The 27,364-nt window shown below is 31.0% G+C and overlaps 1 protein-coding gene across 5 annotated transcripts in view; it reads right to left on the reverse strand.

Moving 5' to 3' along the window:
• Positions 1–507: 507 nt before the first annotated feature.
• Positions 508–27,364, reverse strand: part of LOC129913231 (opioid-binding protein/cell adhesion molecule homolog) — a 91,941-nt gene continuing 65,084 nt past the window's right edge. For 4 of the 5 annotated variants that reach the window (XM_055991812.1, XM_055991813.1, XM_055991811.1 and 1 more), the window contains exons 6-12: positions 26,760–26,918; positions 21,673–21,801; positions 20,874–21,008; positions 16,610–16,759; positions 13,999–14,085; positions 13,607–13,735; positions 516–1,382 (exon numbers count right to left, since the gene is read on the reverse strand). In XM_055991812.1, the coding sequence (XP_055847787.1) occupies positions 1,195–1,382; positions 13,607–13,735; positions 13,999–14,085; positions 16,610–16,759; positions 20,874–21,008; positions 21,673–21,801; positions 26,760–26,918 (977 nt within the window). In that variant the 3' untranslated portion in view covers positions 516–1,194. Of the gene's footprint in view, positions 1,383–13,606; positions 13,736–13,998; positions 14,086–16,609; positions 16,760–20,873; positions 21,009–21,672; positions 21,802–26,759; positions 26,919–27,364 lie in introns of all 5 variants that reach the window. The other variant, XM_055991814.1, reaches the window with a different exon arrangement.

Below are 27,364 nucleotides of genomic sequence, written 5' to 3' on the forward strand. Positions count from 1 at the left end.
TAAGCAAATAAAAGTATTCTCAAAACAATTTTTTTTTGTTTTGGCAGTTTAACAATATCTAACAATAAATCGTTCCTAAATGATTTGTAAAAAACCCAACAATTTCTAACAATGACACATCAACAATATTTTTTGACATAACAACCATAGTTGACTATTGTTAGAAAAAGAACGCAGCTCTGTGACTTTGAAACTGTTTCTATATACGTTTGTGATTCAATGAAGAAAATACAAGTCAATTTTGAAGGACGATTAAGAAACAAGGGAAAACCTTAAATTTACATTGAAAACAAATAGGTACGTCCCCAAACATACCTACACATATTGTTGTACATATACAGGCAGATTGTGTGCTTAAATGGGCTAGAGTGACTTGATCTTAATTTAATGAAATTTCAGAAGAAAATTAAAAATTGCAGAACATCCTTTATTTTTGAAATGGGTTTTATTTTAATTTTTACAATTTTGCTGTGTCATTATCATTAATAATATTTATTTTTAATATTATAAATTACAACTTTATTAAATTTTGTATTTTACATGTCATTTCTCACATTAAGTTAATTACTTTAATTATTTTTCTGATTATTTTCATCTTTAACTTTATAATTTAATATATTTTATCTTACCTGTATATAAATTGAATAGTTTTGTTGTTTGTTACAGTTAACAATAGAACTAATAGTATAATTTGTGTATATCTTATCGGTTAATATTCTTCTCTATCTCGCTCAACGGGATACGTTTAACAAGCTCATATTTTGTTCAAATATTTGTATTTACCAGTGGCCTCAAATGTTTCATTAATTTTTTTTATTTGATTTTTAAAATTACGGATTAAAAAAATATTTTTTAAACTAAGGAAGAACAAAGGAACTAATATAACATTATATAATTCATTTTTCGTTAAGCATATTATGATAAACATACATTACATACTTGCAGTCTTATTATTTAATTTAAAAAATAGTTTTTTTGTGTTTCTTAAATTTATAACTACTTTTTTTTGTATTTTTATTTTTACTTCGTGATGGTTTTCTTTTATTAAATGGTTGTATTTATACAATAACTTTTTTGTGATACTTTAATTTGATAATGTTTTATTTATTTATGTAACCATTTTACAAAATTTATTGCGAATTATATTTCTTACAGAATTTAATTTACTTGTATATTAAAATGAGCAAATATTTGCTACACATGAAACTCATTCAATAAAGCAAAATAAACTAAACTAAGGGTAAGGTACATTTTCGTGGATGTTCCTATTGAACATTTTGTGCTTGAAGATATTACTGATGAACTATCATCTGTCAGAGAATCAGCATCATGTTTAGGTGAAGGTTTTGAGCCGTCACTGCGGTAGTTGTTGTGATCAGGACCTGTAAAAGAGGAAAACACAATATTTAGTATTGAATTGCATTAAATTGCGATATAATTAGGGTGACATAGGGTAAACTGATAAACACGTAATGAAGTGATTGTCACATATAAATGAGACATTAAATTCCCTCACCCTCCTCCCCACTTGTCTGCTTTATTTAGTTGTATGAACGTACAACAGGAATAACACAAAATTGAAATCACTGTTAGACATCATAATGTGTTTTCCTATAATATTGGTCAAAGCTAGGTATACGTCTCCGTAATTTTGGTTTGGTACACCCCGTTTTGAAATTGCATTCAAGGATCACATCCCAGCACAATTACGATTATGCATGTTCTATTGAATATTGAAGAGAGATTAGCTAAGTCCTGGGTGCTGTGTTATTCATTGAAACAAGAGCGGGGCTACTCAATCTAATTATTGGTAATACTCGTGTGTTGAACCAAATGTAGATATTTGTTTGTAGGTACAGGATTTAAGATACTCTATGATATATACCTAATAACGATTCACTATAAGCACGTTAAAATGGATTTAACGTCAATCTATAAACAGCTGTATGGGCAACATGATTAGATTTCTCTTTGTTTAAAACACTAATGAAAATTTAGCTCTCAAAGGATCTAAAAGTGAATAAATAATGTTTTGTTTTTGATAACTAAAAAGCCTTATACAAAATTAATGATCTTAGGTTCCTAAAAGTGATTCGGAGTTTTCATGAACTGAAATCTTTAATTTTTTTTTATAAACATAATTCGCGTGTCTTCTCACCTAAGTGTAAAGCAAAGTAGCATAAAAAATAATTACAGTACATTCTCGATTAACGCAACTAATTAAAACAACAGTGATTCCAATGACCGAGGTTGTTGCATTTACCGAGTAAATATTTTTTAGGCTCAATCTGAGGTGAAAAGCGAAAATATCAGAAAACCAACAAATTTTTGTCCAATAAAATATAATTGATATGAAACAACAAATAGAAGTTGATTCATTAAGACACGTCGTAAAATTATGTACATATGTTTAGTTCTTTATACAGCTTTAATTATTTTCTTTTGAAAAAGTGTAACATGTTTTGTTTGGATTTTTTGGTTTGTTCGATTTTAAAATGTTTTTGGAAAATCGACATATTTTTTAATAAGGGCTGAATTCTGGTCAGTTCATCGAATTGACGTATTGAAAGTGGCATTTATCGCGTCAATTTTTTTTTGAAGAGTTGCGATTACTGCATCAACAATGATAAAAATTGAGGTGTTCCAAAAATCAAGGAGTTGCGTGAATCGAGAGTTGCGTTAATGGAGAACGTACTGTAAATATATTGTTCAACTTGACATTATCTTTACCCCCTACTATTCAAAATAATTTAGCTGAAGAAATCACCGCTTTAAGGACAACTTTAAGGGATTATGTTCACTTTTATTAGAAGTCGGTAAGTCCCATTCTGGATTTTTTAAATTATTATTATAAGACAAATGAGAAAAAAAATTATATAAGAAAGAAATTTTCATTCATCCTTTGTAGGGGAAGTGGGGGCAAGACCGCCCCCTTTAGTGTTTGATTGTCTTAAAAACCAATAAAAATCAACTTTTAATTAAAATAAAGTCTATAAGTTAATTGCTTACTATAGGAACTCTCATTAATAGGTATAGTAAAATATACCTATTAATTGGGTGGTCGGTCGAAAATACGCTTTTATCATGCAGTAAAGACTATAAAATAATTTAATTGACTTATTGGAAATGGTTAGATCAAAAAGCTTTGCTTTACTTTATAAAAGTACAAGCTACTAAAATGCGCCCTAAGCTTTGTGATCTAACCATTTCCAATAATTCAATTAAATTATTTCATAGTTTTTAGTGTGTAATAAAAGCGTATTTTTAGTTTTTTAAACTAGGTATATATTTTATTTTTACTTTTTAGTCTTATAATATGTTTCGACCGACCCGACAATGCCCCCCCCCCCCCCCCCCCCAGGGTCCGGACAGAAAAAATATCCGAAAGTCATCTGAGCTACATATATGTATAAGGTTTCAGTTTGATACGATATTGGATTTTTTTCAGTGTTAAAAATACAAGTGACTTTTTACATGAACTATACCAAAATGATGAAAAATCACAAAATTTGCCGTAACTCTTAGTCTTCTCAACTGAACAGTGCTCTAGAGAAAGTTTACGCAGAGAATTATGAGGTTATGTACAACTTAAATATTAATGTTTTGTTTCAGCAAATTGCCCTTTATGAATTTCGAGTTTCTTAAAAAAAGGGATAAGTTAAATTTTATTATATATAATTTATTATGTTAAACATCAAGAAAAGACAATAAGCTCTTATGGTCAATTTATAAAGTTTAAATTCTTGAAAGTCATAAATGCTGTATCGGCCAAAAAAGGCATACAAGACATAGGCTAGGTATATCTAAATATCTTATGTAAAGAGTTTCATTGCATTAAATTTTACTATAAATTTAGTCTCTTCTTTTATTTTGGTGTTTTCCATTTTTTGCTACCTAACTTGTACGTGGTATGAGTGAGTTAAAAATACCACAGAAAGCTGATGGCATTAAAATATTCCTTTTAAATATATCCTGAACAAACAATTTAATCTACTCTCTAAAAAAAAACTGTCACAAAAAAAGCCAAATATATTGGTTATCCTTTCTTATACGGGCTTTGATATAAACGTATATCCCTAAGGGGTTAAGACAGAAAAAAGGTCCTTGCCTCACTGCCAAGAAAAAAAGCTAAAATCCATGGCTATATCAAGATGCGTGCACAACTCGCCATCTTTCTTAATGTCCATTTGCCGTTATGACCCGAACTTAAAACGAACAACATACATACCTATACATGTAACAGGAAGGTGTGGGAAAGGTCTTCAAACGAACATAGACCCGAAAGACGTGGTGTCGTACTTTGGAGGTCAAAGGAAGGGAGCCAGAACCAATCATAAGAACGTATAAAAGGGGGAAAAATTCATTTTGTTTCTTAACAAGATGTGCGATAATAATAAAATAAATGGCACATTTTTCTGAGGCGTGAAAATATGATTTCTACACACAGTAACATAATTTTCCAATTCCACTCCGACACCGTCCATGGTTCCGTGGCGTCATCGTTTTAAGGAAAAGGATACAAAAAAATAAGACTTAAATGTCACAATCCAAATGCCCTGGTGGTTGTGGGTGGTTCAATCGTATGTCAAACATAACAGTTTAACTGTGAGCTTTTACACAGAAGGACCTCCTTTTTCTGACGATACAGCGGACATAGTTTATGTACTTAGTCCTCAAAGACCAAAACTCGTAGCCCAAACTCCCAATACCCAAAGATCTAAGCTTGTGCACCACCACACCACACCAGCAATATTAACCTGAGGCACTTTGGAGTTGGTAGTGTAAAAAGGGTGCGGATCGAAACGTATTTTATGGCAGTCGATTCGTTTCATTTCTTATGACTGACGATTTCATCGACAGGAAAAGGCGATGACAGCATTTTTCTGTCATTTGCTTTTTTTACACGATTGGAGTGGGCGATTGAGTAAGTGTCTTCTTCTTACTTAAGATATAGAGCCTTATAAGGGTAAGTTATTGATTCGTAAAAGTCGAGTATAATCAAAGATCAAACATGGCCCTGCGATGCAAGAGAATCCTTATGTGTGTACATTTATTTACCATTCTCAACCTTGACTGGAGTAATTTTCTTCAGATCGATATCAAAAGGAAAAACAAATACTTTTATACATTTGTTTTTAGCTTATTTAAACTTAATACTTTTATATTTTGTTGGCATTTTTAAAGAATATGTTTTGTTTTGAATGACTAAAAACATAAATACATTTAATAGAAATACCTCAACATATAGGTAATAGAAATACCTCAACTAAAAAAAATATTGACTGCTTACTAGCAAGTACATGAGACAATGACGTATACTTTACCATCATTCGAATTGGGTAAAATAAAGATATGGATTGTCCTTTAAGAATATTTTTTGGCAGTTTTGTGAATTTTTTCTTTCTTTATCCAAAGTACATGGTACTTTTTTTGTATTGTATATGGCTGTAATATTGTTGGCAAGTTCTGTACTTTCTAGGATATTTATCACCAATTTTGAGATTATAAGGACTCCCTTAGGAGTACTCTGTGTATTTAGAGCTACAAAGCACTTTCAACGTTGGCCAAATTGACATGAAAGTTAAATTGAAACTCAAGAAGGTAAGGATAATATGCAGAAAAAGGATAAAAACGACCTTTCGGTTCGTGTCAGCGAAATAATAAAAGGGCTATTGGTAGAGAATCTAACTCTACTCAAACAACTTTACGTCCAATGATTCCCAGACCAATTGTAAAAGGTTAATAATGAACAAACGAAGAGTTTTTCTGTATAATAATATATGTATTGTGAAATTGTGTTAGTAAATTCATATAAACTAAGCTAGCAAGTTATTAAAGGAGTATGACAGAAGCAACAATTTAAAACAAGTTAAACCGCAAGTAGGAAGGTACTTAATTTCTCAATCTACATCTAAACACACGTTCAAATTGCACCAGATTCAAAACCTTTTTATAAAATATTTGTTCAAGAGATATTTTCTTTGGTGCACTTGGATGCTTAAGAGAAAACTTTAAATTGCTGGTCACTGTGGTGTATGCGTAACATTTTTAAATACATTTTTAATGTAATTTTTCTCACTGATGAGCTGTATGCTCAGTGCAAAACTAAAAATGTTATACATTGAAAAATTAAGGTATTGGATTTCGATTTGAGAAGCAATATCATAAAAACCACTAAGTACACAGAGGCGATTTAGGCTTAAATTATAGAATGTTTTGTTAACTTAAGCGCCTTGATACATCGATTTGTTTGTACTTTAGAACTAAAAGCACCAAAGACTAAAAAATTCGAATATTTAAATTTTCCCATTTGACTATTTTTTCTCGACCATTTGCAAGCCTTCCAATTTAAATTATAAGAAATTCTTAACCCTCTACTGCATACGAAGCCAAATATGGTTTTGTCAGTTTGAAAGCACTTGTCTCTTCTCTGTCACAAAAAAATGGTCAAGATTCAATACAATCCTCTTCTTTGTGTTTCTGAGAACCCATAGAGATAGTTTTTTCGTATGTCCGACACAAAATATAGGTGGATTTTATGATCACAGGTGAGTCGATCAGTCGTGTGCATTGAAATCGAAAGTGTAGAATATATTCATACTTTAAGTGTTAATTACTGCGTTTCTTTGGAAAGTAAAGTGGAATTAAAAATTTATTTAGGATCGATTGTCTAATTGTGTATGCTATGAACCAATTTTTATTGAAAAAAAGTTATTGGCCTGGTCTTGGGAGGGCAAAAAGTAGGGAAGCCATATTTGGCTTCGTATGCATTCAGGGGTTGTAAATCTACACAATATGTAAAACTTTTTTGTTGGAAAATTTTGTTCCTTTACATTGTTATTTTGCTTGGAAGCTATGTTTTATTCAGAAATGGAGTCCCTTCGCTTTTAGAGACATTTTTCACATGTTAACCACACAAATTTCAGGGAAAGGGGGGCTCACTTATAATATTTTTCAATAATTTTATTACTTCTTAGCTTTTGTAAGATCTGGGAGTGGGTGAAAATGTTGGAGCAAGACTTACTTCGACAGTGGAAAGAATGTGAACCAGAAAAAAATATATTTAACGGAAAAAACAAATTGCTTTTCTCGGTTCCATGGCTTAAAATAAGCCAAATTTGAATTAATTCTTAACTTTTTGTAATGCAATGTATTTATTTTACATTATTTTGTTTTTAAATGATAAATATTTATCTTTTGATATTTTTAATTGTATTCTTTACATAATCTGAATAAATAAAATTAATAAAATTTCTTACCCCTTAATGCATACGAAGCCAAATTTGGCTTATAAACAAATTTTTTAAACAAATTAATTAAAAAAATTTTTTTTAGTGAAAACCGTTTTGAAACATCCCAAAGAACCCATGTAAAGCATTTTTTAATTTTTTCGTCCGCTAATATTAATTCATGCAGTAGGGGGTTAAAATAAAAACAATATCGTCTTTAAGTCCTATGGGACCCACAGCACAATGCACTTTACCAAGCTAACCGTGCCAGGAAGCTGACGGGCAGACCTGTGGTTTTCTGACTTACTAATTATAGCCATCTTTCAATTTTTGTCAATTTCAATTTATTTATTCAGAATAGGATGCATAACTATAAAGGTACTTAAGGCTTAGAGATGAGAATAATGTAAATTCTTAGCAACTATAGAGGAGAATAGGCATTTTGGACGTTCGGTGGCCATTAATGAATTTGGTATCAAATGAAAGAATTATAACTCAGGAAAAACTTTTGCTATAGATTAAGAATGTGAGATATTGCAATATTAGTAATGTTAATGCATTGTTCTGTGTGTGAAGGCCAAATTGAATTATATTTTTATTTTAAATATAAAGTATGATGCTCTGTCATTTTCTTTTTTTTCAGAGTCCTAACACATTAATCTTGAATATGCGACCAATAGAACTCATAACCAGTGGCGTAGCTAGCATTGGTGGCACCAAGGCGGCAATTATGGTGTCACACCCAGAATGAAAAGCAGTTAAATAAATGAAATTACATTATTCTATATAACTATGATTTTGTACTTGCTCTTTACCATATCATAGGCATATTTTGGAATCGCAAAAATTCAAAAGTCATACAACACAACCGATTTAAAAAAAAAAATTTTTAATTAAGAAAAAATTTCAAAAAAAATAACACGGTGTTACAAAAATGAAGTTTTAAAATATACCCGGGTGGAGACCTATCACGTTTTGTAGAGCTAGTCGCACTGATTACGAAACGGTATTTAAAAAGTCCCTAACACCCCTAAAATCTAGAGTTATGGGCAAAAAACGTTTTTTTTTTTACCTTCACCCATTGAAAAAAATCTAGCTTCGTCAAATGTTTACCCATTTTCGATTTTTTAACAGTTTCTGATAGGAGATAAATATACCTTCTCAACATGTAACTCGGTTAAACCACCTAGAATTTATAAGCTGTCAAAGTTCAAAAATTCCAATTTTTTCTTCATTTACCCAACTTCGACATCAAATTAAAGTATATACATATTTTCACAACAACATGCTGTTTTAAAAATATATTCTAAAATAATATTTATTTCCAAATAAAACGAGATATTTCTTACGAAAATCAGTTTAAAAATTGGCTTAGAAAAAAAAAATGTTACGATTTCAACCCAGATACAGTAATTTTTTTATTAAAATTCACAGTCTGGACAAAAATAGTATTAAATGAGTTTAAAAAAAAATTTTTTCGCCTATTTTTAACTTTGAAATCGATTATTTCAAAAACTATTGGTTGTAATATATTGATTTAAAATGTATAATTTTGCCTTTCGGAAATGGTATCATTTATTACTGTAAGTGTCGCCGTTGTTTTTTAATAATTTTTTTTTTATTTTGATTTATTTTTTAGAAAACTGCCCCTCCCACCTAAACGGGGGGAGATAGACCTCCCTCCCAAAGAAAATGTTTGTATTGAGCTCCTCTACAAAAACCCGTTATCAAATTCTGCCGCCCAAGTTAACCTACTAAGTGCCAAAACAAAATTTTTCTATACCTAAAAGTTCGAATTTCTGTATGTGGGTTGAAATCGTAAATTTTTTTTTCTAAGCCAATTTTAAACTGATTTTCATAAGAAATACCTCGTTTTATTTGGAAATAAATATTATTTTAGAATATATTTTTAAAACAGCATGTTGTTGTGAAAATATATACTTTTATTTGATGTCCAAGTTGGGTAAATGACGAAAAAAATGGAATTTTTGAACTTTGATAGCTTATACATATACATTCTAGGTGGTTTAACCGAGTTACATGTTTTATACATTGTTGACAAGGTATATTTATATTTATCTCCTATTAGAAACTGTAAACAAATCGGACATGGTTAAAAATTTGACGAAGCTAGATTTTTTTCAATGGGTGAAGGTAAAAAAAAACCGTTTTTTGCCCATAACTGCAGATTTTGGGGGTGTTATGGACTTTTAAAATACCGTTACGTAATCAGTGCGACTAGCTCTACAAAACGTGATAGGTCTCCGCTCGCGTATATTTTGAGTGTTACACCGTGTAATTTTTGGATTTAAAAAATACATTTTTTTTTTGAAAATTTGTAGGTATATTTATAGTTTAAAAACAAAAATCACCAACAATTTTTGAATTTTTTTTTTCGAACATTTTTTTTTCATTAAATTTGGCTTTGAGTTTAAGATGTTTTTGTACTTTTAAAAACAAATTTTATGTTTTAAATGAAATTTATAAATTTAAATTGAAAATATAACATAAAGCCTAGTACGCAGATCGAGCTAATTGTTTTTTCCACTTTTTCCGTTTGCTAAATCAGACAGTTATAAAACGTGCAGTTCGATAAGAAAATGTGATTTTTTAACTGGAGCAATTGCTGTAGTTTTTTTTATTTATCCGTCTCAATGTAAGAAGCATATTTCTTCTTATTTTTACTAAATAACGTACTAAAAAAGGTATTATTATCAGAATCTCTTAAAGATAAGTCTTAGAATGCTAAAGTGGTACACATACACACATACCTTCAAAGCTAACAAAATTTAAATTATCAAAAATAAATCCACCAAAATTCTTTGGTCTGTGAGGAGTGAGGTGAAAAAAATTCGTACTCTGTTTTTACACGACTTCTGAATGGTTAAGTGCAAAAATTTTTTAAAAGGTGCAATCATAAAAAAGCCAAAGAACTCTTTTAGGGAACAAGGTTTTTTTTCAGCTTCTCTTAAGCTTTGAAGATTTTCTCGGCATCAGCTCTTTTCCAAAGTGCGTTTGAAGTATAGAAGAAAAAAAAATCATCATTTCCACTACCATGGCATTCGAATTTAATTTATTTCGATGCTTTGTGTACCCACAATTAAAATTAAAAAGCGAAAAAGGAAGCTTAAAGAAAAACACCATTAAAGTGCACTTCCGCAGTTATGCATAAGCGAGTCATCGTCATTTTGTTGTGACTCGCTCTCTAATGGCAGCAGCAGCAGTCTCGAAGCATCAGGAACAACCATTGAACGTTCGATGATTGCATATGTGTGTGCTTTGGGTAAGACCTGTGTACCTCGACCTGTGTTTTCATATATATTTGCAGCAAAAGCGTAATTACATTTTTATGCTTCTACATTTTTATATGAATTCAAGATTTAAAGGCAAACATCAAGAAAACGAGAAACTTTCATAAAACTCTTAACCCATCTATTGAAGAGTTCGACCCCGTCAAATAATCACAAGGAAAAATATCAAACCAAATAAAACTTTTTGAAACTAAGGTGCAGAAAAAATACATACCACAAAATGTGCAACAAATAGTGTTTTTTTTGCATAGCAGCAAAACGATATAGAAGCAAGGTAGGATACACTTTGAGTGAGTACAAGAATCTATGTGCCCAAGGCAAATATTGGTTTTTGGAAAATCTTTTTATTGGAGGGGTTAGTTTGAAGAACCATAACCAGAAACACATTCAATGGCACTAAACGGCTTCTTCAAATAGGAACACTGTAAAACTTGGAATCAGTTTTTTTCATATAAATGGACAAAGGAGCTCAGGTACCTACCTCTTACTTTACGAAATAGGTACATATTTTTGAGAATGATGGAAAATAAGTGATCCAAAAATATTAATCTGTGACGTTTGGTACAAACATCATAACTGCCAAAATCACTAATTTTCAATGAAGGATTTTAATTAATTCACCTTCGCTTTTGTTCAGTTTTTATGGATACCTAACAAAAGCGCAAATATAGGTAAAAAGTATAAAGTCTTTTACTTATAAATTAATTTATCAGTTATTAGGTTCACAGATACCAAGCACCAGAGAAAAGTAAACAAGGTTTTCTGTTTCTAATGCCAGTATCGTTAAAAATATTTCTTCCACGTGTTATTTGTTTTATTATTTTACATTATACAGAAGCAAAATTTTTGGATCAATTATTCAGGAAGTTACTTCTCTTAACATAAGATGTTTCCAAGTACCTAGTTTTTATTTTAAATCTCTACTATTACATTGAAAAAATTAAAATTCAACAAGAATTACACCAATTTTATTAAATTTTCTCAAAAACGACTCTTAATCGTAATCGACATTTTTAATTTTTTTCTAAAAATGCATCTTAATTGCATATTTGTTTTGGAGGTCAAATTCATTTAAATGTATATTTTTTTTCCTTTTTGACGTGATAACGTCTTATAAATCGATGAACCATAACAGACACCACAAAAAAGTGACGCCATTTTCTCCTGTTCCACTCTCGCACTTTCACAGTGCGGCAAAAATTCAATTAAAAATTAAAAATAAACTATTAGAGATACAAAAATCTTCTATATCTTATTTGAAAGATAATAACTTAAAGTTCAGTATATTTGGAGGATTTTTGAAAATTCCGTCATTTAATAGGGTAAACAGGGGTAAAACGGAAAGATGAAATTTGGGCTACAATCTAAACGCGAAATTGTAGAGAGTTGATTTTATATGCTATATATAGATGAGACTAATTTAAGAATAACTGCATTTAAGAAAAAATTCTAAAAAAAATAGAAACTAAGCTATAACTTTTTGTTTGAACGTTGTACACGTGTTGGGGCTATGACAAAATGATGATTTTGGGTAGGGAAATTTTTTTTTTGACAATTCTAAAGGTGCCAGGTGAAAGATGATAGAAAAAAAAATTAGGGGTCTAATACGGCTTTTTCTCCAACACTTTGCGTTTAGAAATATGAATTTTTGAAAAACACCTTGTTTTTTAGGGATATTTTTGGGTAGTTTTTGATTTTTAGTTATTTTTTGGAGCGTTCAAAAAATGTCAAACTTATAGGTAATGTAGGTTTTGGCCTTATGCATACATGTGCATACGACTGGAATCGTTTAGTGAGTTTTGACTGAATAACGGAAGAAATAAGTTAAAAAAAAAACACGTTTTTTGACCGTTTGTAACCGATTTTCATCGTTTTTTATTTTTATCTTTTTTTCGTTGATAGATACAGGAATAAAGTATATGGAGAAATGATAGCCCATGACGACTATATGTGTGCTAAGTTTCAATCATTTTCGTAAACACAACTTTGAGATAACGGTAAAATAAAATTTTAGAATTCAACAAGTTATAACTTTTGACCAAGAGCAGAAAGAAATTTGATTAAACTTTTATGAGCATCCTGATACAATTACCTTTCATTTGGTATATCACACATAACGGTAGACTAACTACAAGCTACACAATATTAAATCAAGAAACTTGCGAAAAACCTCAAAACACCAGTGGAGATCTGTTGCCCCCGAACAGCCACCAGTGTGGGAAGTACCGTAATCTCAGTTTGGAAATTCGACATGGTTGACTTTAAAAAATTCTAACTTCTCTTGTAGACATCTTTGAAATGAGACTGATACGTCATATGAAAGGCGAAATAATAAGCTTTCAAATGGTTTAAAATTTTGTATAGATTGTCAAACAAAAAAATTGATTCCATAGCGTGAGAACATAAAAATAAATGTTTTTTTGCTTTTTTCAATGAAATTTGATCGAGTTCAAAAAATTCTAGCTCTTTTTGTAGATGTCTCAGAGACCTAATCAATATATATATTTTGAGCTAAGACAATAAGCTTACAGATGGTATAAAAATAGGTAATAGGAAAAAAAATGGAATTAATGACGTGAGAAGATAAGAATTCGTCTTTTTTTTTTTGCTTTTTTGATGAAAATGATTGTTTTCAATAAATTATTTTTATACTTTTTGAGCATTGTGAAAATTTAAAAACAGTTTTATTCTTAAGAAGAAATACTTGGCTTTTAAATTGCATAATTTTTTTTTGTAAGCTTTTTAAAATAAAAAAATTAATATAATGAGAAAATACAAAAAGGTATTTTTTTTAGCTTTTTCTTGTAAATTATGATTGTTTGAAATAAGTAAACGCTTCAATTGACTCATTTTAAACAAAAGCACACAACCTGTTTTCTGACGACGTTATCACTTAAAATCATCGTCCGACTTTACAGATAACCTCTTTTTTTAGTTTTTTTCGTATTACCAAATTTATACATAAAAAGCTTTACAAATTTAAGTCACTTTGGACGCCCAAAGGAAGTTTGCGACCGTGTAATGCATTTTATTTTTAATTACTAATGTATACAAAATTAAACTCACTTTGGTCCCTATTTATTTGGTCTGGAGAATTCCATAAGCTTGAAGTTGCTCCAACATAAACATTATTCAGTGATGATGGAGAAAGGTCTGCTTTTGATTTTGTCCGATGCACTTTGTTGTAACGTTGATCTAAAATTAAATTCAAAAGAAAAAATCTTCAAATCAATTAAACCTTTAACAAAAAGAAAATTAACAATTGCAATGATCACAAGCCAATGATTATAAAGAAAAACATTTCTTTCAAAAGAAAGTCAACATGAAACAAATAATATTATCAACAAAAATATTTTTAAAAATACTTTACATTTACAGTCATAAAAAGAGGGATGGGGTTTCAAATCTTGTTTAGCTTATTTTTTTCACAATTTTTCGTTTGCAAAATGTCAACCCACCTTTGTTGTATTTGAGTATAACCATTGGCATTGTGTTCAGGGGAACAGTTGGTGCTACGGTAGTAATAGTTGTCGTCTGGGGAATATCTGGAAAAATAAATTATTTTCGTTGTGAAAAAAAAAAATGTAAAAATATTTTTTAAGTCTCTTTAAACCCTATGACATGAATGAGCTATTGAGTTCATTTGATTTACTGAGCGGAAAGAATTTCGTGACACAGTTACTCTTTTTTATAGGATCTACCTTTATCAAGTGGTGGTTGTAGGTACTGTTGATCATTTACAGTTCAAGTGCCATTAACATATATCGCAATGGCGATGAGATACCTACATAAGTGGTGTTGTGTCAATTACTTAACTTGGAGATGAATTTTATTGGGAAAACAATTTTTTTTATATGAATTTTGAATGAATTTGGTTGAATGAGTTGAGATATGCCTATTATGCCACAAGGGAGCTGAAGAGGCAAATGCAAAGATGAAAAGGTGTTATTGATTTGACTATGAGGTAGGTTCTAGTGTTGAAATTCGCGTAGGTAGATATGTATATCCATGTATGTGGAAATAAATGAGGAGACTGATGACGACTTATCCTGCAAAACGGAAGGATACATTTTTTGATATAGTTTAATTTATGTTGAACTGTTTAAAATCAAAAACAAAAATCAAAAGAGAATTTAAATTAATGTTTACTTGCGATATACCTAGGTACTATAAGGCAAATTTAAGATTCGGACAAAAAATTGAGCTTGAGATTACAATTTTACGACATTACGATTATGGGGAACACCAAAAAAGTGGGTTCGGAAATTCTGTCTGTCTGCCTGTCTGTCTGTATGTACCTCGAGCTACAGCCTAAACTAGTACAGCGATTTTCTTCAAACTTGGTAGCAAACAGTTTTGGGTGATTCCCTAGAAAAGAAATTGAAAGTTTTTGTTTAGGACCAAAATTAACGGTACCTGTCATATAACAGAAATAAAAAAGCTATTTTGTTTTTCGAAAACGGCTGAAACGATTATGAATAGGTACATTTTTTTTTTGTAGTACCTAATATACATATGTAAGAGACAACTTTTGAAAAAACGGTAATTTTATGAATTTTTCGTAAACGATTTCAATTTTATTGAAAAATAAACTATAGAAACTAATTAACTATATCTAAGCCACATACATTTTCGGTTGAGCTCTCCATCAAATTAGAAAAAAAAAATCTTGGTTGCCAAACCACCGCCATTTGGCGGAAAAATTTCTCCGCACAACCACCGTCGCATTATAGTTGCACACTTTCATTATGTATGATAATTTCGCCATACCAAGGTAAATAAATGTAAGTTTGGATTGAAAAAAAAAAAAACTGTCGAGAAGTAGATTCGAACCCGCGTGTGCAGAGGACTTTTAATTAGCAATCCAACGCCTTACTCACTAGACCACCTATTACCTAAGGCTTGTACAAACTGGCAGTTTGTTGTTCAACTCAAAATAAGATCGAAAACGACTTATACATCTGTAAAAGTTTTTGACCATTGTGTGGACGTGGTGCAGCGGGAGCAGCTGTGGTACGGCACGCCACTTTCTAAGCGAGATATAAAAAAAAAAAAAACAAAAACAAAAATCGACTTTCAGAAAATCATAAATATTATCTGTAACTACCAAATTTAAAGAAAATTCGTCCACCCATTTAGGCTGTCACAGCCTGGCTGTGGAATGTGTATGTGTACAGATGGAACCAAAAATGAACAGAGCGACGGACGGAATTACAGGACCCACTTTTTCGGACTTCTCCATAATCGTAAAGTTAATTCTGATTAACACCTCTCCAATTTTTTTTCACCCCAAACCAATACTTGCCCTAATAGGTAGAGTAATTAAAAAAAGTATTAAGAATATATATTTGTCAATTCTAAAACCATCATCACTTCTCTACCAACTTTTCTCTTCGAAAACGACTATTACCTACAAAAACTCCAATATAAGGGAATTTAGATTTTTTAAAAATTGGGGTGAAATTCACCCACATTTTAATTTTTGTTTTCATTTCATTCATTGTTCGCTTAAATTAGCAGAGGGCCAATTCTGGTTCTATGAATAAGTTAAACGAAAAGCTTGTCACTTGTTCATTTATAAATTTGATTTTCGTTCTGTGAAAAATTGAAAACAAACATCAAAAGTATTCATATGAATATTTTTGATATTACATGTTTAATTTTTTGTTTTATTTATAAAAAACGTTAAACGTTGCTTAAAACTGGAAAACAACGTTTTGACAATTTATCTTGCACTTTTAACAACACAAACATAATGCGAAAATTCTTCGCCATATGTCAAATACCATTTTGATCAATACAATTTCATCTCCCTTCACATTGCTTTATTAGCTATATCCACTCACATTTATGTATGTGGTATGTACATTCAACCTCAAGCATTCATATGCAATTAGTCAAAGTGTTGCTAAACATAAATTCTAGAAATTCAATGTTACCACAAAATGTCACAAGAAATTATTTTCAATGTCAGTACTATTCAATTTAAACACAACACATAGCGTCTTTCTCTTTCATACATTCAAAAAAAAATATTCCATTCTCTGATTGAAAAAGAAAATCACTTACGATATAATTTAATTGCTCCATCTGTATCCCCAAGTGAATTCTTAGCCACACAACGATAAGAACCAAAGTCCTTAATGTCAACATCATTCACCGTCAATCGCATTGTTATCTTGTAACCATTCTCTAGGGTTTCTTGCACAAAGCGGTCACCTAAAAAAAAGTACAAAAAAAAAAAAAAAAAAAAATGGAATAAAATTCAAATGCCAAATTTCAGCAAACATCAAGCAGTAAAAGAGTAAGAGATTATTTCCAATCCAATTGAATAGTGTCCAGAATTACTCTGATGCCCAATCCGGAATCCCATTCCCCATCTATATTGAATTGACCGGACGAGAGCAGCCTTTGCTTAACCAAAGTCACTCTTAAATTGATTTGCATTCACTATCACCTTATGCATATATATACATAGCCGATAGCCTTTCGCTACCACGTTGAATACCACAAACTGAAATCCAAACAAAAATACCCCAGGATCACGAGCAGGAGGACGGGAAACGTTTTACTCCTTCATATGATTCCCATGGTTTATTCATGAATCATCCGCTTCAGAGGTGAGAGTGTCAGATGGCATCAGAATGGATAGTTTTTTGCATTCGATATTAACCAGCAGGTGAATTTTTTTCGTTACGAACAATTCAAAAATGGATAAAAAAAAAACGAATTTTTCCTACTAACTCTTCATAAAAGGAATTAAAGTTAAAAAATATGTATTTATGGACCTGTTGTAGTGGAGTAACTAAAGCTAAAAAAATGGCAATATTAGGGAACCCGGTCGAACAGCTCTGATTTTGATGATCTTTTTTTAAACGTCGGTAATTAAAAATACTTTAAAGTTTATAGATTTTAATTTTTTAAATTTAATTGAAGATTTTTGTGAACAAAAAATATTTTTCAAAAATTTTGCTTAAATTTCATAAATTTGCTAATGCCAAAAGATTGTCTAGGCAATTAAAGGAAAATAACAATATGGTAGTGAAGAACAATGTCAATATGTATTACAGTTCATGAAAAAATTAAAAAGTATTTCATTTTCGAAGAACTTGTTTTAAAAAAGTTTTGAAAAAAATATAACTTACTTTTTTTTCAAGTTCAACACTAAATTTAAAGTTATTTTTTCTTCATTCAATAGCCCTTATTGTTGAAAGTAAAATAGCAAAAGTTTAAAGTTGCCAAAGTCTTTGAGAAAATCAATTATTTGAATGCAAAAATTCAGCTTTTGTCAAAAAATAAAATGAAATTGAAGTAATTTTTTTTTTCAAAACTGTAATAATAATCCAGTCAAATAAGGGTTTAACCTCGGAATGAATGTTAGTAGACATTTTTTTTGCTCAATATCTTCCTTTTGCCATTCTATAACATATCTCAAAAGTCTAGAAAAATCTCATGTCCGCTTGTCGCGATTTCAAGGTCAAATCGCGAAATGGAGATTTTCAAAATTAGCAAAAATAGGCTATGGTATTATATACACATATGATACATGATTTCAAGGTATTTTTTAATGCTGATTCCAAAAAATCTAAAATCAAGACAATCTGACGTCTCTGGAAAAAGTTATACCTGTTTTTCATCTGTCAACTCATATTATTATAACAGTTGCAAACTTACTGCCGAAAATCCCTTAAAAGTTATGGTAGATGAACCAAATTTTGCATGAAGATTTTAGAATCCATCATTATTACAAATCAAAACAATCCATTAAAAAAAATATATATACCTACGAAATAATGGTATTTTTTGATGGAGGGGCAAATTTTAGGATATGCACAAAGAAGATTCTTGTTCATCTTAGGAATAAGTGCTAATAGGCTAATTTTTTCATTTTAATCTTTGTTTGGATATTCTTTAACTACCCTCAAAAATCTAAAAAAAATCTCATGTCCGCAAGTCCTAATTTTCTTGGTTTAAAAATAAGGTGCAGATTTTAAAAAATTAATAAGAAAAGTTTAAATTTTTATATGTATACCAACATAAGCGACATGATTTAAAGGTATTTTTTAACACTAATTCCAACAAAACTCACAAACAAGTCAACCTGACCATCCCTGAAAAGTAATGCACCTTATTCATGTTGATCTGACACAAATATCTGAAGTGTAGTTTTCCAATTTTTTAAAATCTGCACCTTATTTTCAAACCAAGAAAATTAGGACTTGCGGACATGAGATTTTTTTTAGATTTTTGAGGGTAGTTAAAGAATATCCAAACAAAGATTAAAATGAAAAAATTAGCCTATTAGCACTTATTCCTAAGATGAACAAGAATCTTCTTTAGTGCATATCCTAAAATTTGCCCCTCCATCAAAAGATACCATTATTTCGTAGGTATATATATTTTTTGTAATGGATTGTTTTCATTTTTAATAATGATGGATTCTAAAATCTTCATGCAAAATTTGGTTCATCTACCATAACTTTAAAGGGTTTTTCGGCAGTAAGTTTGCAACTGTTATAATAATATGAGTTGACAGATGAAAAACAGGTATAACTTTTTCCAGAGACGTCAGATTGTCTTGATTTTAGATTTTTTGGAATCAGCATTAAAAAATACCTTGAAATCATGTATCATATGTGTATATAATACCATAGCCTATTTTTGCTAATTTTGAAAATCTCCATTTCGCGATTTGACCTTGAAATCGCGACAAGCGGACATGAGATTTTTCTAGACTTTTGAGATATGTTATAGAATGGCAAAAGGAAGATATTGAGCAAAAAAAATGTCTACTAACATTCATTCCGAGATTTACCCCTTTTTTCTCCTTATTTGACTGTATTATAAATATTAAATTTTCTTTTCGGAATTCATCTGATAATATTTATGCCCAAAAATTAAAAAAAAATCTATATTTTAAAGAAACAGTTTGAAAAAAAGTTATTTAAAAATTTTTAATATCGTTTGTTTTAGCTGAGGACCATTCTTTCAAAAACTCTTTTAGTGGATTTAAATTTTACAGATATAAATGAGATTCTGGCTTTTTAAAAAAGTTTATGCAAATATTGTACGTGTTGTTGTGTTTGTGTTCAAAATATTTTTTTTTGTGTTTGAAGGCATTTTGTGAGAAAATTGGAAGTCTTAGAAAGGCTCAATAAACAAAACGTGAGAATAAATCTTAACAAGTGAATGTTAAGTTTAGGGCACATCCTTAGTGAGTTTCCCAACCATAAAATTTAAACGAGTATTAGACTTTAACCTGACCACTATATTAAATTGTTTATTGGTAGCGTGAAATAAACATTTAAGTGGTCTTTAAATTTCATTATTGGTTAGGATATCTGTCTTGCAAGAAATCTCGAAAACTATTTATTTTTTCACCTTTAGCAGAGGACATATTTTATTGCACTGTTAACTTTCTTTTAAACAACAAAATCTATTTCAAAACCATATTGTTGTGCAACGGGTATGTAAGGCCACAATCACATTTTTTTTTATTTTAAGGGCTTCTCGTCAAATTGAGCTTTTGTAAACTCAGGTCACGAGCATCAATTTTATGCAAAACGGAGTTCTTTAAGTTTTTAGTTGTTTAAAAATATCAGTAATGGGGTTTCAAAAATTTTGCTTTGACGATAGGTAATTTTGTATTTAATTTTTTTTTATTGTTGACTTGTTGTTACAATTATTGAATTTTAAGCCCGTAGCACGTAGGAGCATAACTCCGAAGAGAAGCCTTAAAAATTACAAACAAAAAGGAAATTAGCGTCCGGCCTTGGGTACCTTATGCGTTTTGCATTTCCTTTATTTATCAGTTTTGATTTAATCCATTTCTTAAATATTGTTTTTTAAATTTGTTAATTTTTTGTTTGATATAATTTTAAAGCTACTATTTGATTAAAGTATTTATGAATGAAATAACCTGGAGTTCTTAGATAACTTTCTGACTATGTGAAAATGCAGTTGGTATATTTCCTAATGGGAATGCAAAACATATTAGACTGGATTTAAAAAAAATTGATTTTTCTAATTAAAAGAAAGAAGAAGTAGGTATTCAAACAATTGAAAGATGCCCTCTTATTTGGGGGAAATATCTTTACAATCGTTATACCTACAGTATAAATTAATTTCTGACAAAAAAAAAATCTTCAAATGAAACTTTCTTACCGATGAAATTCTTCTAAAACTATCATCCTACTCACCCCAGAGCTCTTATCACATTCCTACCTCTACTATTCTACATCTAATTACACGACGACTGGCAAAAAGGATTTATTTGGATTGAACACAAACAGAACGTGAAGAGAAGAAAATAACAACGAATATAGATACTAACCTGGTACAATTATAGTGTCATTCTTCATCCAGTAGTTAATGGACTTTGGGTATGCTTCCGACTGACATTCCAATGTGATATTCTGACCAATGGCAGCTCCAACTAATTGATTCTGAATCCAGATCATTGGTGGAACTAAAAATACGAAGATGAAAGTCGGCATTGTTGTTTTTGTTGTTGTTGTTGTTGATGAAAGTCACAGAAAATAATAGAAAATGCTTATTAAGTCACTTGAAATTTAAAATACTTTAGGATTATGTCTTTGGGATTTTTGGTTCTAAGAGGAAGTAATCTAAAAGTCACTTATTAAGAATTGAATTGCATACGAGAAGTTCGAGAGAAGATAGATACTTTATACATAAATGAATATGTGTGGGACGATAGGAGGGGGAAATCACAATACACTTGAGGCGACAATAAAATGGAATCCCTTTAAGTTTGCACATATCTGAGGTGGACAGCACTGGATTGGTTTAATATCGAGGTACCCTTTACGGATCCACTTTCTCTTGACTCTACCACACACAGCTTGACGTTAAAAGTACCCTCCTCACAGATGATGATGATGCTAGCCACCATCATCATTTCGATCTTCCTACATATGCAGTGCATTGCTATGGGATATTTGAACCAATTCTCGTTTATATAGTTCTTCCTTTATTTTTGGTTCAGGCAAGTAAAGATACAAATATACTTCACATGCATGCGTACCTACGGGATACTTTCAGGATGGGATGTAAATCTAGTTTGATAGCAGAGTAAAATGATAAAAGAAAGACATTTTTTAATTAAAACTTACAGTGAACAATTAGCATTACCCTCTTGCTGACAGTCGGTGGTATACCATTGGATGCTATGCACAGATACGCGCCCATGTTGAGTCGATTTACTTTTGGAATTGTTAAATACGATCCATTATAGCTGATAACTGTATTTGAAAGAAAAAAAAAAAAATAAATAAAATAATAATTATAATGATAAATCCTTCAACATTTCAATATCGAATCGTGAATATCCCTAATAGTCCGGTCAAAATAGACATTCAACCCAAAAATAATTCGCATAGAGCTAAAAATTGATACAGAGCAATTACCTAAATGTCGATTTAAGTAAAATGTCAAAAGTCCCCAAAAGTCACAAGTTTTAATGTCGAAAATGTAGGTTTTTCTTTTCTAACTTTGAAACGGGAGAAGCTATATAAAAAAAAGTATAGGGATGTCTTGTAGGTTTTGTAATTCTCTAAAAAAAATGTCGTGACACTTTTTTTTTCTACGACATATCGTTTAAAAGATATCGTGGTCTTAAAATGTGTCAAATGACGAAATATCGTTTTTTTGCCTATTACTCTTAAACGATGAGCCCTATCGAAAAGTTGTCTTCGAAAAACTGGTAGATAATTTGCTCCTTCATTCATTTGCTTTTTTGTTAAAATAGTCTTTAGAAAAGAAAAAAAAAAATGATTTCGTCAAAATTTAAAAATTGCAAATTTTTGTACCTAGTTTCGAGTTTTTGACATATATTTATAACTCATATTATAGACTATAACGTTTTGCACAAAATAGCTGAAGAAATGCTTTAGTAACACTTATCGTTTTAAAGGTAGTGCGCTCAAAAGAGTGTTATATATAGAAAATATCGTTTCCGTTAAAAATATTGGGATGTGCTTTTTCATAGCTGCCGCATCGTTTAGAAGATATTGGCTTTCAGAGAGAGGACTGTACGAAAAATCACGTAGAAAAAACTATTAAACAAACAATTTAACAAACCAAAACTCATCGTTTGTCCACCCTACTTTTAAGAGATATTCTAAAACCAAATTTTTAAAATTCCCAACAATTTACGCATACACCACAGTGTACCTATGTACTGGAAATTTTAAAATCAGCCAAAACTACTTCTTTTCAAAAATTCAAACTGCGCGCGACCGTTTGTCCACCTTGAGATATAAACAAAAAATTATCGTTTGTCCACTCAACGTTTAGGAGATATTCAAAAAACAAATTTTGTACTTAAAAATTCAAAATCCCCTGAGACTTGAAGCTTTTACTCGTACTGGCACACTTCTACAAAATATTTTCCTGTAACTATACAAAATATATACTTTTAACTATTTTGCTTTTTCAGTGCGAAAGGAGAATGGGCATTTTCGACGTTGAGCGGCCATTAATGAAATTGGTATCAAATGAAAGAATTATAACATAGGAAAAACTTTTACTATGGACGTTACGCTGTATTGCATTAAGAATGCAAGATAATGCAGTATTAGTATTGTAAATGCATTGTTCAATGTATGAAGGACAAATTGATTTATATTTTTATTTGAAACATAAAATATGATGCTCTGTCATTTTGCCTGAGTCTGAGTCATAAATCTTGAAAATCCGACCAATAGAACTCATAATATAAGATTTTTTAGACAACCATTTCAAGATTTTGTTCGAAAGTTTTCAAACTAACAAAAAATTTAACAACGAAACTCTCAAAATAGGCTTGAAATTGTTGTTTTAAAATGCTTATAGTTTGGGTTCTAGTGGTTGGATATTCAAGATAAAGGTCTTCAGAATCAGGGAAAATGACAGAGTATCATATTTTGCACTTAAAATACACGATTAAGTTATAACAATGAGACAATCTATATAAAGTGTTAAATGCAAAAATGCATTTTATCCGTTTTTGAAGTACGTCACAAGGATAAAACTTCTGCACAATATATGTAAACCTTAAATTACATCAAAAAATAACAAATTCATTCATGGCCGCGTAACGTCCACGTTCCATACAAACTTGCCCATTCTCCTTTGTTTTTTACTTGCGATATAGGTACTATAGGGCAAGTTTAGGATTCGTAAAAAAAATCGAACTCGAGATAACAATTTTACATGACATTACGATGATGGAGAATGCCAAAAAAGTGGGTCCGGCAATTCTGTCTGTCTGTCTGTCTGTCTGTCTGTCTGTCTGTCTGTCTGTCTGTCTGTCTGTCTGTCTGTCTGTCTGTCTGTCTGTCTGTCTGTCTGTCTGTCTGTCTGTCTGTCTGTCTGTCTGTCTGTCTGTCTGTCTGTCTGTCTGTCTGTCTGTCTGTCTGTCTGTCTGTCTGTCTGTCTGTCTGTCTGTCTGTCTGTCTGTCTGTCTGTCTGTCTGTCTGTCTGTCTGTCTGTCTGTCTGTCTGTGTGTCTGTCTCTATCTGGAGCTGCAGCCTAAACGAGTGAAGTGATTTTCTTCAAACTTGGTAGTTAGCAGTTTTTGGTGATTCCCTAGAGAGGAAATTGAAATTTTTTTTTTATGACCAAAACTAACGGTACCTGCCATATAACGGAAATAGAAAAGTTAATTTTTTTCAAAAACGGCTCTAACGATTTTGATTAAAATTTTTGTGTGTAGTACTACACATAAGAGCCAACTTTTGAAATAAAAAAAATTTTTTTTTTATCGTTATTAACGGTACCTGTCATAGAACGGTTTTTTTCGTTTGTGAATATCTCGTACAACATTAACCCGATTTAAATGAAAATTTTTATACAAAAGTGTTTAAGTAAAGATAATATTAAAATTTTAGAAAATTTTCAAAAAACGCATTTTTGGTTTTTTAAAAAATATTTCAAAATTTTTTTTTGAAAAATCAATTTTTTGAAAACGGATCAATGAAAAATTTTGAAATTTAGTTTTTTATGTGTAAATTAATTATTTCTTCAAAATGGCATACCAATTTTTTTTTTGAAAAATGTTAAACATTTTTTATATATAAAAAATTATTTTTTTAAAAAACGGCTCCTTCAATTTTCGAAAATTTTTTTCTAAAAATACCTTTTTATACAAGAAATAAAATGGCATATATTTTTTTTTTTAAGATAATTTAAAACGGTCTTTTAATTAATTATAAAAACAGATTTAATTTTTTTATACTACTTATGAAATTTCTTCAAAATATCAAATTTTAAACATTATAGTTACTTTAAGCATAAGAGCAAGTACGTGCGACCCCAGTCGTGCAATTTATTTTAATTGCTCCTAAACAGAGGATGGAAAACGATAATATTTGGTATATAATTTTTAGAATAAACGATTGTAATTGAGGTGGATAACTGATTGTAATTGGTTTTATACGTCGATCTCAAAGTTTGAGCGTTTTATCGAATCGAATCTTAAACAATTTATGTTGAACATAAACTCTTACTCCCTACTTTTTCCCCTGCGTAATCTGTCACATAAGGATTTATGTAGAACTTAAATGCTTAAGTTCTTCAGTCAGCAAATGGCCCATAGACGAATACTAAACTCCTACGTGGACTTGAGGTCACGAAGATAGAAATCGTTTAAGACGAATTTTCATTTTTCATTTTTTGGTTCAAAAAATTTGAGGTCACGCCGCTGTTAATATCTTTCTATGGAAAATCTCACCTCAAAAATTTATTCAAGGGGAAGTCGCCATTTTCCTAGGGATGTGCAGGTTTATAAAATTAAAAAAAGAATATTTAGGCGTGTTTTGAATGTTATCAAGGTATTTACTTTTTAATGATAAACCCAAATAAACCTAAAAATTTAGTAGGTTTTGATTTAAGTCTCTTTGGGTTTAAAAAGTTCCCTGACCTCCTATCTCACACGGTTAAAACACTCTTCGATTTTTCAAAATTCCTTTCATAAAAACTTAAACCATATTTTTTATTTGTATAACTTCTGTGTACCCTTTCCTTTATCTGAATTTGTAAAACAAAACTAGATATTTGACCAACAATTTGTAACGAATCTTTAAAAAATCATTTTTGTTCAATTTGTGTCTGAAATTAAAACTGGTATTAATTTCTTTTAACCCCGCAATTATAAAAAAACGAACACCAACTACATACAGACTCAGATGCAGGGGCGTACACACCATTGGGGCAAGCGGGGCGGTGCCCCAGGGCCCTCGACATGCCGGGGCCCCAACTGGAGACAATGCAGAGATGGCAGCTTACTTAACGAAGCAAAAAGATAAGATATTTGCATTGAATCACTTCGGATACAAGAGAGACAAATTATATTCTTCAGTGTAATGCATAATGAATTGGTAGCCAGTCACATACCTCAGGGACCTCAAAACATCAGGGATCCCAAAAAAAGTAGGGTGTATGTATACGTACTTTTTTATTTGTTCTTATTTGCTATAACAAAGGGGCCCCCAAATATCAAAGGAACCCCAAAATTTAGTCTTGCCCCGGGGCCCCGGCAACTCAATGTACGCCTCTGCTCAGATGTGAAATAATCTCACAAATACTTCTATATAGACAGGAAATTTATAGAAATTTATTGCGTTAGTTTCTTTTCTAATTTGTTGTGCACATTAAATAAAAACTTAAACTGTGGGATTGTTCTAATTTTCGGATAACCGCAAGGATTCCTTAAACAAAACAAAAAAATACTCCATATGCAAGACCATCCCAGTATCTATGGAAACAATATAATAACGTGAGGGTCGGATCCTATATGCAAATTCAAATTTCCCACAAAAAAAAAATTAAAAAAAAAAAATAAAACCGTGTTCCCACCACATTCTCGTACCCACTGCTCCGTTTTTAACTTTATAACAAATTTTATTGCTCGGGTAAACATATTTTGTCCGTAAGCCCAGTCCTTGTCGGTTGGTTGTCGGTCTTTCTCTCTCTCTATAAACGAATAGTACCTACTTTTGAAATAAAGCCAATTGTTTCTAACATTTTTGTGAAAATTGCTACAATACACACACAAGCGTACAAAGCAGAGGAGTATCTAACAACATGAGAGATGGGACGAATGGTAATGTTTTTCCCTAAAAATCCATCTAAAAAGAGCTTTCTTTCCATGCATATAATGCACATAGAATCTATACTCTACTCACTCATTTCCTGTTTTTTCCTGCATTTCTATACTTACCATCTGGTCCATTGGGCACAGGAATCGGATCACCACTTTCTCTTCGCCATGTTATCGTTGGAGCTGGAGATCCTGTCGCTGCACATTTCAATGTAACATTGCTTCCCTCCCGAATTACCATATCCGTACTCGTTGGGTAATCGAGGATGTCAGGTGGAACTATATATGGTCGGGAAGGACAGAGGAGAGCATTTTAATGGGGGTGGATGTAGATAAATTTGGAGCAAGAGTAGAGTGTTGCATGTGCGAATTTTCAAATGGAGCCGCACACAGCATGACAGTCGGGGATGAAACATATGACGGTGCACGTTGTTAGGATGTACGTTGCATGACATTGACGGCAGTACAGTGGCGGTATTCAGGATGAGAGGTATTGGTGGAGATACATCAGAAGCATCATCGTTCGTGTTCGTGGAATATTGTAACGAGAGAAGTATGACGGAAAAGATATTTTTGTATTATTTTGTCACTTTTTGAGAAGAATATTTATAATTAAAATGCACATAAATCATTGTTGTTTTATTGTTCAAAAAACACACACACACATCACACATACACACAATGCAGTCACACGAGTAAATTTTAATATACAATAACCACCTATA

Source organism: Episyrphus balteatus, chromosome 3 (assembly GCF_945859705.1).
Source record: "Episyrphus balteatus chromosome 3, idEpiBalt1.1, whole genome shotgun sequence".
NCBI lineage: Eukaryota > Metazoa > Arthropoda > Insecta > Diptera > Syrphidae > Episyrphus > Episyrphus balteatus.